Below are 12,498 nucleotides of genomic sequence, written 5' to 3'. Positions count from 1 at the left end.
CAAATGATGTTCTAAATTTTAAGTCTATTACATATAATCGAAGAAATGTCTCTAGCGCTGCGTATATGTCGAATGTGCCGCGCAAAGTTGGTAATGAATGAACTCTCTTATTGCCAATGCACATGAGATGCAATAATGCGCGGCACTAACAGGTCCAAAAATTGACCAATCGTACAAATTTGTATTAGATATATCATTGGTGGATTTTTTTTACGATATGCATTGTGTAAATTTGTTTGAATATACCCTAATGATGCTGTAGCCAATCATTTTGTTGTATATTTATGCTAGTTTCATAAAACATAAAGACTAATTAATCGGCCTTTAACTATGAATGCACCTACATATTTATAACATGGCTTCCGTGTTCTGCAGTATCTGACAATTTATATGAATTTTTGAGTGTCGCGTATAATTGCGACGATCTCTTTTTATTGGAATTGACAAGACTGAACGACCCATCGAGATCAACATGGATTTATTAGGATCCATTCTGAAATCCATGGACAAACCGCCCACAATGAACGAGAAGCAGAAGGCGCTCCTGAAAAGTCAGTTGAGTCATAACCTAAAAATGTTTAGATTAAAAAAAATTTTATTTAAGAATGAAACCGAGCAGTTTTGTCGAAAGAGTGTTTTGGCTTATGTGAATTCATTTCGATTATGCAGAACAACAGGAAGAATATCAGAAGCGTCAGAAGATCGAAGCGGATAAGTTAAAAGTCTTCCGGCAGAAGGTTAGAGCTTTTATTATCGCTTTATATTTTTTTATCGATTAATTAAAACTGACGACATATCATCTTCGTACATAGGTTGAGGAGAAGATTAATAAGTTCCTACAAGATGACAATGCCAAAGAATACAAATTTCCTGCTATGGATCAAATACACAGGAGCATTATGTAGGTGCAACTATATTTTATGATTGCATTAAAAATATATATATACACGCATTTGTAAAACATTGTTTATAGTAACAAATCTTGGATTTCAGACATGATGTAGCAGAAGTAGCAAACGTTTGGGCTTACTCATTTGGTGAAGAAGGTGTCGATCGATACATCATGATCTTTAAGAGAGAACATGCGCCTTCAGAGGATCAATTGAACACACTGCGGAAGGGTGAAGAATGGAATGAAGAAGTTGCAAAAAGACTAAAGCAGGAGAGAGAAAGAAAAGCCAAAGAAGAAGTAGAGGATGCAAAATCTAGGAAACGAAAAGAAAATTTTGTACCAAACAGTTTCTATAAAGATAAATATCAACATTTGATTGGCAAAGAAGCGGCACTGGAAGCTGCTAGGAAAACGGAAGCCAACAGCAGTTATGGATGTGGTAGGTGCAAGCATAGATATAAAATAAATTACCTAATTTTTACAATTATATTACAACAGAAATTGTTTAATAATTATATCATAGATTTAAAAAAAAATTTTTAAATTCATAAATATAATTTTGATAAATAATATATATTAGATATTAAAATTATTGTTATAAATTAATTATTTAAAGTCAATACATTACATCAATTATATTTACCTAAAGATATGCAATAAATAAGTTTGCATTTGCAGTAAAAATTATTTAAAATCACGAAGTCAGATGATTAATCTCGCATATATATGCTATCAAAATATCTCTTTTTTTTTTAATCTTTATAGTGCCTAGCGAAAACAAGAAAGACCAAAGAAGTATAGAACAAACTTTGGCTGACATACGCGCTAAGAAGAGGAGATTGGAAATGAATAACGAAACTAGCGCTTGCAGCGACAACAGTACAAAATAGTGCTATTATATAAATAATCATAGGCGTACATAAATTATCTATATCCAATTAACTGTAAATAATACATCGTATTAGGTATGTTACAACATTACTACAAATTACTGCATTATTATACGCACCGTTACGGAAGTCGCATGGTAGTCTGATTTATCAAATTTCTTGATTTACTTGTTTGTTCAAGTATCCTACGAGGTACAGATAAGTTCTACGATGGCATTACGATTAATGTGTACCTGCGTTAGAAGTGTTGCCGTTCACTTCTATTCCATTTCGTTATAATACGTTGTATTTACTACACCGAAGACTCTCGGTCTTGTATGTACAAATATAATACATCATCTCGCACAACATATGCACACGCGTAAGCATTTGTCATGTAACAGTTTTCCTCGCCTACAAATCAAGCGACACGACGTCTTCATCTCAGTTAAAGATACTCCGTGGTGGAGTATTTAGGAACTGAAGTTCTCGGCGCTGGTCTCGGCTTTGTAGGCGATAGAGATTCGAATACGATCTGCTCTTTTAGAACAAGCAGCTTCGTGAACTTCTGATTTGTTGTGGATTTGTACAGTTCCAGCCCCCGGGCGATAATAACGTCTCGCACGTAGGCTGCGTTATTTTGTACTAATTTTCGCTGAAAGAATAAAACGAATCTCATTACAAAATACAATCATTTTCAGAAAGAAATCTTTTGAAATTCTTAATATTTTTAAAGCCTTTTCTAAAACGAGCGGTTCGATCATATTTTAAATCAGTAATGAGCTTGTTACCTCTTGCTTCAACTTCGGATCTGTAAGCGAGACAATCAAATGTTGAACTTCGACCCGCATCACGGACACAAGTACGCTATCAATTGTAGACATAAGCTCGGGCGTGGCTACGCTAAGGCAATCTTCTAACAGACTGACATAGATCTTGGAGAAAGTTAATGTATTAAATGTCAGCGGCACCCAACAGTCGTTCGTCGCGTATGACGGTGGTAAGCCGATGCCGAAATCATCGAGCTCGGATAATAACTTCTGTAGATTCTGACTAGTTTCCAGATTAGTCGGTCGCCATGTGTCTTCCGCCACATGGCGTTTCACCGTGCCGGCGCAGTTCTCTCCCGCGTCTTGAATCGCTTTAGCTAACGGGGATCTGAGTTGTCCGTCTAATTGATAACGAAAGTCCATGCCAAGTTGAGTTAACTGAAAACAAAATGATTATGAATATACGAGGGATAAACGCGTGTGATAAAAATGTGCTTGATATATCTATAGCTTTCCAAGATACGGGAATATTGTTAGGAGTGTCTGCACAACCTGATCACAGTGACTACGAACAGCAACGATGCATTCTACCAGTGTACTTAGCGTAACTTGCGGTACAAAGAGCTGCTGAGCCAAGTGTGACGTCAAGTGTTTCACTTCCTGGCTGCACCATACAACTAAGCCTTGAATAACAAGCAAATTATAAATTAAACTTCTGCTTAAAAACGTGGAATACTTTGTACCCTTCATTCGACAGCTTACCGGAAGTGCAATTTGTAGATTGGGGGAAGGTTTTCAGGAATTCCCTCGCTATTTCCACTATATTGCTAAAGGCGATCGCGCTGAGCTGCTTCACGTAAGCAACGGTTGTGCCCTCTTTCTTGATCCTCTTCAATCGCGCTTTCAGCACCGCGCTGCACAATCGTAGATACAAATGGCACGCTTGCGCGCTCCTATTCAGCTGTATCAGAAGCTTGACCGCGCGTCGCGCACTCCTCAAACCGCCGCCTTGCAGCGACTTCGCTTCCGCGCTCAACTCCAGTTCCTTGGTCAGCACGTTGACCAGCGACCGACCTCTCTCGTTCACCTTCGATTGGATCTCCGTCAGTAGCGGTGTCGGTTGAGCGTCCTTTAGATAAGCCTTCGCTTTCTCCAGTAAGCTGTAAGCCTCCTCAAAGTGGCGTTGCGCTATGCAGGAATCCAGATCCTCGGCTACTTCTAGCACCCATTCCGGCGGCGGTTCGTGATACTCCGAATCATCATCGTCCTCCATTCCTAATGGTAATCGATTTACATAATTGAAAAAGCTCAGTAAAAAATAAAGGAAAAAGGATGCAAGTCAAAAACAGGTGAAAGTGCGTTATGCACGAGTATCATAAAATGCTGAAGGACTCACCTAACGTGTTCGAATCCAAAGACATCGAACGAGACGGTGCTACTTTGTCCTCCTTCAGCTGCTTATCGTTATCCGGCGAGTCAGTCGAATTCTCTCCCGCCAGCTTCGCTCTTTTCGCTTGCTCACATTTGTCCAGCCACTCTTTCTGCAAAACAAATAAAGATAAATAATTTCTCTTCGTGTTTTACGGCCATTGCTTTTGAACACACTAACTTTACTTGTCGCTGTGGCGCACTGGAATACCCTCGTGTCGGAAAATGCTAGCAGTTTAAACGCCAATTTCACAGTGCCGTGATCCCTCACATTGACGATCGCCACACTTTCTAAATTATAAACTGCTTGCATTTTGTACCTAGGCGGACCACGCCTGCCACCGTTTGCCAGCCAGGAAGCGACCATCAAAACGTCATTGAATAAATATGAGTGAATCCTCTTTAACGGTGTTCCTTCGAGTGGATCTAACTCAAGCAAAGAGCCTTCGTGCAAACACACGCGTCCTGGAGTCTCCGCTAAACTCTGCAAGAATAGAAACGTATGATTTTTTTATATTGGCCATAAATATCTCATTTTTCAAATAAAATTACCAACCAGAGCGCCTTCTACATTTTCAATTAGCTGAATGAGTTTCTGCTTCTGTTCCTCTTCCTTGGATACAGAATTAGTGGAGTTTTCTTGCTGAGACTCAGACAACTCTTCGAAAACAACACCCGCTGTTCTGGTGGATCCTAGTGTGCTCAACAAGGCCCGCTGTTCGCTTAAAAGTTGAGACAATTGATACATCTCACTTTCCAGATGCGAGATCTCCTTAGCAGTCTCGATAAACTGCATATAGTTTTGGTAAACATTTCGTTTCAATTGAGCAGACGTATTGTTTGCTAATTCTTGTATTCTTGCACGCTGTTGCCGTAATTCATCGGCACCCACACACTGTGCACTGAGTTCCTTGACAACTGTAAGTAAAAAAATCAAATTAGATTAACTAATCTCCTGTTTTTTATATGTTTCTTTGATATCTAGTATCTTAAAATAATTTTATTAGCGAATAAAATATTTATACAACATATTGCATTGGAAATCAATATAGATCCTATACAATATAGATCCTGAATATCTTGTGACAAGTATCTCATGACTGAAAATATAGTACAATTAAATAATGCTGTCGAATATTTTAATAACTTTTAATAACTTATTAAAAAATTGCGAGTATTTGTAATCTTTAACAATAAACAAATAAGTATTTGCAATAACTTACATTTTTCCGGGTTAAAGTCCTCGTTTGCGAAAACCTTCGCTAAGTTATTATCAGCCATTGTGAAAGATTGTTGACTGCGAGAGAGTATCTTATTATTATCAACAATACGAATTATATGCTTTTGTCATGTTACGTTCTCATCAAATTCCTTCACTTGTCACAAATAATTCGACATGGTTCACACCAGTATACACCTCCTCCCTAACCTAACCTCTTTCGGTATTTCCTCACATTCCCTGTAGACAATCATCAGAACTACGTACAAAGATAAAACGGGATGCTCGGTAGTGTCAATGCTCTTGAAGCATCCCATATGATAATCATATCATACAATCATTTACTGACTTTACCGGAAATTCCTTTGGTTCGCATCTTGACTACATAAATTACTTTCAACGAGATGCATTAGATGGCGCCATTATCGGCACATACGCGTAATATTATATGTTTTCGTATATTTTGTTAATAAAATCGACTCCAGCGCAAAATTGGCCTTAATTTAGCCTCAATTAAGAATTGCCATTGTGAGAGCAGTTCTATGCAAGGTAAATTTCAAATTGAATTGACTTCTCAAGAAGCTTATCTACTCGGATAGCACATATTCTGTCAGCTGGGAGTGTGGCGGCTCCTGTAATCCGGCTACTCGGAGGCTGGTTATGTTGGAGGGTCTGAGGTCGGGGGCTCCTGCTGGTGCAGGTCTCACGTTGACTGGGCGTCCGCACTAAGCCCGCCATCAATATGGGTACCCGGGAGGAGTCCCGGGTGACCAGGTTAGCTAAGGAGAGGCGAACCGGGCCAGAGGGGAAACCCAGCAGCCAAAAGTCTCCGTGGCGGGCAGTAGTGGGATCGCGCCCGGGAGTGGGACCGTATTGGCAGCCTGGTTAATATGATCCGACACATAACTTTTGCACTTTTTTTTTTAATTTTCCACTAATCTTTATATGCTTCTCATGCATTTTCAAAAGGATTTGGATTTTTTCCGTGATACTTTTGACACTTTTTTTTAAATCAACATCGACTTGAGTGGGGATAAACTTGAAGTTTTATTTTTTGACAATGAGTTATAATGAATATTGCTTAATACTGTTTTTCAAATACTGTATTAATACATTATTTCAATAAATTTTATTATAAAAAATCAATAGTAAAAAGAAGGTAGAAAGTAAGGTACAAAAAGTTAGGCAATTATTGTGTAAAGTTATTTTGTATTGATGCAAAATGAAACTAAGGAAAACTGCAAAGAGAAAAATGCACAATATGCAGTACATATTTGTGGAAAATTTTTTAATTCCTTGGAATTGTTGTCTTATAATAATAGTAATTATGATAATGCTAATATTAGTAAGAATTAACATTGCGGCAAGGAAATAATTTATAGTACACAATATAAAGATTTTAATTGTGAAATCATTTTCTTCTTGATATAGTAAACTTTGTCACGGCATATTTCTTGATTTATCCTTATCTAATATAACATTCTACGCCTTCTGCTTTTCTTTCTTTGCTTGCTCTGCCAGTGCTTCTAGCCGATCATGTTCCGCGATTAAGGCATTGACTTCAGTCGCTGTTAGTATTCTTGTTTTTGTTTTGCCATTCTCACGTGTTAACATTGCCATTTCCACTGTAAACAAACAAAACATTCATTAATAATATTGTTGTAAACTAGAATATTATTAAAAATTAAGTTTATAATTCTAACGACTTAAAATTGATTGTATTACACTTAAACAAAAACTTACCCTTCTCAGCAGAGAGCTTGTTCATATCCAACGTTTTAGAGAGCACTTTGATGGCGAGCGCCATCGCGTCTTTCAAAGTGGTCTCACCCTCTTTATATTCCTGCTTCAGAGACGACACAGCTGCTGCTGAATTATTCCCAATACACGTTGCCTTCCAACCACCATAATTTCCACTTGGATCTGACTGATACAACTGGTAGCCGTAATGCTTGTCCCATCCCATGTATAAAATGGACACACCAAAAGGTCTTTTTCCACCGTACTGGGTATATGCCTGTTTAACATCGCATAACCATGAAACAAGCTGTTCACAGGGTATATCCTCGCCATACTGAAGAAGATATCTTTGCGCAATGAGACGTAATTCGTTTGTTAAGACATTAGCATCTGAAGTGATGCCAGCCACTGAGCAAACTATATCATCATTCAACTTGTAGATCTTTTCTGAGAAGAATACTTCGTCCAACAACTTATTGGTGTTTCTTTTCTCAGCTGCCAATAGAATACCATCGTTTGCTAATATACCTAGACAGGTACCAGCATGACTGATAGCTTCCATAGCATATTCGACTTGATAAAGTCTACCCTCCGGTGAGAAAATCGTAGTACGTGTATCATATCTACGTGCCTGTAGACATAAAACAAATAATTAATACATCATATTTCTACTGACAGATATTAAATTAACTGTGATAGATCTTTACTGTGATAGATAGTCAAAATTTCTATAGATTTTATTTTCATTCTATTATAAATAAAAATATAAACGTGAATATGAATTCAATAATATTATGAAGTATACAATATTACAATTCTTTCAAAGATTTTAAATTGAACTGGAGAGAGAGAGAGAAAAAGTAAGTGTATTTGCTCATATTTATCAAAACTCTTAAAATTTTTGAATTACATATATTTACTTTATTTAAATATATTGTGAATTAAACATGTGTAGTGATGGCAAACATAACTTATTAGTATTTTATTAATATTTTTAAATTATAATAAATAGTCTTGATGACAATGCATTTCCTACATAACCTATGAACAATGAGTATTCAAAACATGCGTACGGTTTCAAAACTGAATTAATGCAATATCAAGTAAAAAGAAATTTATCCACTTACCATTTTGTGGAAAGTTTTATATTGTTAAAATAGTTATCACTTATATTGAGTAAATGCCGCTTATAAATCTGACACCTCTACTGTAACTTGGGCGAAAGATGATTGGTAATAATGGTATTCTTTCTCGATTACTCGATTAATCGAAAGTCGCTCAAAATCGATATATCGATAACGGTTGTATTCTGTGAACTGCACTTGTTTTTTATAATAAAATCTTATTCAGTATAAATATTATTCAATAAAATAGTTATATTTATCATATATCACAATAAATGTATAACAAAATTTTATATTAATTATGAAGACCTAGACACACACATAATTATGAAAAAATTTTGTTCTTTTCTTCTCAATTTAGTCTTATTGTTTTTTATACAATTATACAAATAAAAAACTATTTCTTTACCTCAAGCATACACAAGCATACCATTTCAATGATACACAAAATAACATGAACTTCAAATATTACATATAAAACATATATTTATTTGGAATAACTAATTAATCACAATCTTATTTATGTATAAAAAGATAACTTATGTAATAAAAAAGTTCATAATAATGTACATAAACTAAAAAGTTTTATTACTTAGATTTTTAATTCTATAGATTTTCAACAAAAATATACTTATATCTCGTAACAAAATATTTTTATATTTCTATATTATTTTGTCTCTGCGAATATATAGATGATTGATCTCTTTTATAACACTGACTAAATAATATTCTAAATAATGTTTACACATCTCATAGGAAGAAAAAGAGAAAGCAAATATCACTTCATGTGATATTAATAGTATACATGTATATATGCTAATCATTGAGCTATACAACATAGGCCGGTATTCATAGTCCGTTCTTATATTTAAGATTGTCTTAAATATTGTCTTAAAATGCTACGAACCAATCAAAAAGCCATATTAGTATCTTAAAACGACGATGACGACTTAAGACGATCTTAAATATAAGAAATGACTATGAATACCGTCCATAGAGAGCCTTCCCATAAGAGCCAATGTAGTTTTTGGTATAAGGAGAGCAACAGTGGCCAGGGAGCATCTGTATTCCTTCCACATTTACACCGTGTATTAGTGACGATGAAACACACAGATACCCTCCTGGCAATATTAAACCATTCTCTTTCCACAGTGGAACCATCCCCATGTCTTCAAGGCTTTCTCCAGTATGTCATATAGTTCAATGATAACAGCCAAAATATTTGATTAATTCAGCATCCGTTTGCATTGACATAAATTCACATCAATGTATATTTAATGCATGAATGCATCAACATCAACACCATTATTTATATAATATTATTGTTATACAATAAAGTTTCTTGAGAAAAATCTGACGCAGGAAAATTTTCTTAGAGATCCCAAAATTAGATCAGATATATATACTTGCTATTTATGTGTATCAGTGTTTTTTATAAGACATATGTATATTTATTATAGTATGTATATGTGTGTGGTGTGCGTGTGCGCGCGCACATGCACACCAACACACATCACACATAATATTAATATGTATATATAATAAATTCCTTAGAAATTTATATATATATATATATATATATATATATATATATATATATATATATATATATCATATTCCTTTTACATACATATAATTTTATTTTAAAACACATCATTTTTCAATTATACTTTGATACTGTTATAGTATGTACTCAGTAAAGTTTACCAGCATAATTCGGATTATAGCACATTTGTCAAATTATCTTCGATGATTTATGAGAAGAAAAAATTATTTTTTAGGTGGAACTTCTTGACGCAGTTTAAGCTTACTCAATTGTTGCAATAACTGTGCACTCTCTTCCGCAGCAGCATTCTGAACATTTGTTAAAATATTGAATCTATCAAACATCTCATCCCATTCCTTCTGACTTAAGTCTTTATCATTTCGATTGAGTTCCTCTTTTGCAGCCTTCATGGCATTCAGATTTTTTAATAAAGTTGAAAGATCATCTCGTTCGCATGAAACAGCAGCACTTGCAGCACACTCGCTCTTCTCTTGTTTCAGATTATTGGTATTGAATAATCCGCCAACTGCATCTAACTCAATTTTTGTATTCTCATTTTGACCAAAATTGGGGAAATCTTGTTTTTCTTTATCGATGTAAGAATTATCTTTCGCAGATTTTGTCTCAGGAATTAATGATTTGTTAAATAACTAAAATTAAAAAAGAATACAAATACACTTATATATTGCTCTTACTTTACAGATAACCAAACATTTTGTAAATGTTTTGTAAATATATTACCTCAGCATGATGTAGGGATTGTTCCAACAGCTCATTAAGATTATCATTTTCAGGAGCAAATTCATTATATAATGTTCTGTGGAATGGATCATCAAATTCATGACTGATATTAGTTTGTATGCTTGCATTTTGCTTAGATGACTTATCCAAGTTATTTGCAGATGAAGTGTGTGCATCATTCGAGACATTGTCAGAACGGCGAAGAGAATATAAAGAATACAATGATGTATCCTAGAATTACAATAAAAAAGTTATATATTAGCAAGGTTTTCATTATAATATTACTCATTAAATAGACATACAGCAAAATAGTTTAAAATATATTTTACCGCATCTTTCACTGAACATGAAGTTCCTACTGAAGCATCCAAATCTTCCGCATTAAGCTGTGCCATACGCATTCGTTCCTTGTTTCTAAACTTCCTCCTCTCTGCTTTTGACAATCCAGCAACAGATCGTAGTACCTTTTTATTTTCTGAAACTTCCATCGGATTATAAGGCGGAACTTCTGGTTCCTGTGAAACAAATTATACAAATGTAACAATACTGTTAAATCAATATTGATAAAAATATATATAATAATACAGATAATAATTTAGATAACCTATATAAAATAGATTAATATTCAATCTAAAAAGAATCACAATTTAAAGACATTACTACTTTCATAATTATATATATTATAATGTAATAAACTTTATTCTTTGTTGAATTTTTGTTGACCTACTTATATAATTTAATTATATTTTATACCTCATCCCAGTTTTCAACTGATCTACTTGAGTCTATAAGAGCAGCTTGTTCTGCATTTTGATCAGTATTTAAATAATCCACATCTGTTATTAAATTTGCAAGACCTGGGCATGATATGATATGCTCCTGCAATAATGAGAAATATTGTAAAATTAGTATTAATAGACAAAAATTGAAAATATTTCAAAATAAATGTCTCACATATTTGAAATAAAGTATAATAAAGTATAATAAAGTAACATTTGTGAACATAAAAACATTATAATTTTTATTAGTAAACAAAAAAAATTTATATTATACACACAGATTCATACTTACATCAAGCTGGTCACGATCAACTATATGACTTGAATCCAGTGGACATGTTGCTTTGTTCTCTATCTTACTGCTTTTTTTGCATTTTGCCACATGAGCCATAAGTTTCGCTTTACGAATGCGATGTGCAGGATTATAAGGACAGGAGACCATAAGATCTGCTTCCATTTTTGGAATCTTTTTCTTCTTCTTCTTCTTAATTTAGAAATCGAGTTCCATAAATTATGTTATCAATTATAGCATCTTAATTATTACAAAACTATTCTTTATTTTTTATCATATTATCAACACTAAGTTACTAAATGTGAGATTCAAAGAATTATATAAAACAAAGAGATTAAATCCTAATGCTGCATTGCTAATAGCTCAAAAATTACAAGACAAAGACAAAGAAACAGATAAAGTAAGGTTAGCTTCCTAATACAAATTTCACATTATGAAATAAATAAAAAAAACATTGAAGTAAAAAATTGTACGGTTTATGTGTCGAATAAAACCTTATTTAAACAAGGAATTAAACAAAGATTCATTCGAATAATAGATCCCCAACTCTTAACTTTGATGGATATTAAAACCTGCAGTTTCAAAAAATTGTGTAACTTGATCAAAAGATTATCGTTAAAAATTTAGATACGTTTAAAATAACTACAAATTCAGCAAATTCCCGAAAATGCTTTACTGCAGTTGTAATTGTATACCTCTTTTGATGATTTCGTAGAAGTCAAATCTCTCTCGTCGTATCTAACTCAAACCTTCGATATACTGATCAATACTGATATACATGTATTATTATGAATATCCCAATCATGGTGGAAAGAATCTTTCCACCATGATCCCAATTTGCCCTCGAAGAGTTGATGTAGGCTGCGTTCCGAAATTCAATGCCAGTACTGAAAATCTACAATATACGTAACGTAAACTACAGATTTTCAGTACTGGCAGTGAATTTCGGAACGCAGCCTCAAGCTTACTTTTGACTGGCGTTTCATTGCTTTTCCCGCCAATTATTGGGCCAATACAAACCAGATTATTTATTTGTTCTGTATTATCCTGTTTTAAGCCCGTATCAAACTACGCATTGAAGATTAAATATTGAAAAAT

At 34.1% G+C, this 12,498-nt stretch overlaps 4 protein-coding genes across 5 annotated transcripts; 1 reads left to right on the top strand and 3 right to left on the bottom strand.

Annotated features, from left to right (window-relative positions):
- The first annotated feature begins 322 nt into the window (after window positions 1–322).
- Window positions 323–2,134, top strand: LOC105668980 (sperm-associated antigen 7 homolog). The gene is made up of 5 exons (XM_012361712.2): window positions 323–551; window positions 670–737; window positions 813–901; window positions 994–1,331; window positions 1,658–2,134. The coding sequence occupies exons 1-5, from the start codon at window positions 473–475 to the stop codon at window positions 1,780–1,782; spliced, it is 699 nt and encodes a 232-aa protein (XP_012217135.1). The 5' UTR covers window positions 323–472; the 3' UTR covers window positions 1,783–2,134.
- Exo84 (exocyst 84) lies at window positions 1,758–5,434 on the bottom strand. Its single transcript, XM_012361711.2, has 8 exons — window positions 5,183–5,434; window positions 4,516–4,877; window positions 4,141–4,443; window positions 3,928–4,072; window positions 3,294–3,806; window positions 3,084–3,214; window positions 2,553–2,969; window positions 1,758–2,416 (listed from the first exon to the last, which is right to left on the bottom strand). The coding sequence occupies exons 1-8, from the start codon at window positions 5,238–5,240 to the stop codon at window positions 2,210–2,212; spliced, it is 2,136 nt and encodes a 711-aa protein (XP_012217134.1). The 5' UTR covers window positions 5,241–5,434; the 3' UTR covers window positions 1,758–2,209.
- A 1,006-nt stretch (window positions 5,435–6,440) lies between these two features.
- On the bottom strand, window positions 6,441–8,197 carry Prosalpha3 (proteasome alpha3 subunit). The gene is made up of 3 exons (XM_012361708.2): window positions 8,046–8,197; window positions 6,922–7,549; window positions 6,441–6,803 (listed from the first exon to the last, which is right to left on the bottom strand). Exons 1-3 carry the CDS (start codon window positions 8,046–8,048, stop codon window positions 6,661–6,663), a joined length of 774 nt encoding a protein of 257 aa, XP_012217131.1. The 5' UTR covers window positions 8,049–8,197; the 3' UTR covers window positions 6,441–6,660.
- Window positions 8,198–8,510: 313 nt separating this feature from the next.
- LOC105668976 (uncharacterized) lies at window positions 8,511–12,362 on the bottom strand. 2 transcript variants are annotated; one of them, XM_012361706.2, is made up of 6 exons: window positions 12,096–12,362; window positions 11,401–11,589; window positions 11,083–11,208; window positions 10,659–10,844; window positions 10,330–10,560; window positions 8,511–10,238 (listed from the first exon to the last, which is right to left on the bottom strand). In XM_012361706.2, exons 2-6 carry the CDS (start codon window positions 11,563–11,565, stop codon window positions 9,813–9,815), a joined length of 1,134 nt encoding a protein of 377 aa, XP_012217129.2. In that variant the 5' UTR covers window positions 11,566–11,589; window positions 12,096–12,362; the 3' UTR covers window positions 8,511–9,812. The 2 variants fall into 2 exon arrangements, with proteins under 2 accessions (XP_012217129.2, XP_012217128.2); XM_012361705.2 differs by having other exon boundaries at window positions 11,401–11,592; window positions 12,096–12,361.
- Between the last annotated feature and the right edge of the window lie 136 nt (window positions 12,363–12,498).

Source organism: Linepithema humile, chromosome 1, assembly GCF_040581485.1.
Source record: "Linepithema humile isolate Giens D197 chromosome 1, Lhum_UNIL_v1.0, whole genome shotgun sequence".
NCBI classification, from domain to species: domain Eukaryota; kingdom Metazoa; phylum Arthropoda; class Insecta; order Hymenoptera; family Formicidae; genus Linepithema; species Linepithema humile.
This window is presented reverse-complemented; position numbering and strand designations above follow the sequence as displayed.

What these genes read in the sequence shown, in the direction of transcription:
- LOC105668976 (XM_012361706.2), bottom strand. Translation starts at nt 11,565, where the DNA reads ATGGAAGCAGATCTTATGGTCTCCTGTCCTTATAATCCTGCACATCGC. An exon ending in CAGTTGAAAACTGGGATGAG is followed by an intron (nt 10,845 to 11,082) that starts GTATAAAATATA and finishes TTTGTTTCACAG; the next exon opens with GAACCAGAAGTTCCGCCTTA. An exon ending in CATGTTCAGTGAAAGATGCG is followed by an intron (nt 10,561 to 10,658) that starts GTAAAATATATT and finishes TTGTAATTCTAG; the next exon opens with GATACATCATTGTATTCTTT.
- LOC105668980 (XM_012361712.2), top strand. Translation starts at nt 473, where the DNA reads ATGGATTTATTAGGATCCATTCTGAAATCCATGGACAAACCGCCCACA. An exon ending in GCAGAAGGCGCTCCTGAAAA is followed by an intron (nt 552 to 669) that starts GTCAGTTGAGTC and finishes TCGATTATGCAG; the next exon opens with AACAACAGGAAGAATATCAG. An exon ending in TAAAAGTCTTCCGGCAGAAG is followed by an intron (nt 738 to 812) that starts GTTAGAGCTTTT and finishes CTTCGTACATAG; the next exon opens with GTTGAGGAGAAGATTAATAA.
- Exo84 (XM_012361711.2), bottom strand. Translation starts at nt 5,240, where the DNA reads ATGGCTGATAATAACTTAGCGAAGGTTTTCGCAAACGAGGACTTTAAC. An exon ending in TTTGGATTCGAACACGTTAG is followed by an intron (nt 3,807 to 3,927) that starts GTGAGTCCTTCA and finishes GATTACCATTAG; the next exon opens with GAATGGAGGACGATGATGAT. An exon ending in TTCGTAGTCACTGTGATCAG is followed by an intron (nt 2,970 to 3,083) that starts GTTGTGCAGACA and finishes TTTTGTTTTCAG; the next exon opens with TTAACTCAACTTGGCATGGA.
- Prosalpha3 (XM_012361708.2), bottom strand. An exon ending in CAAGCTCTCTGCTGAGAAGG is followed by an intron (nt 6,804 to 6,921) that starts GTAAGTTTTTGT and finishes GTTTGTTTACAG; the next exon opens with TGGAAATGGCAATGTTAACA.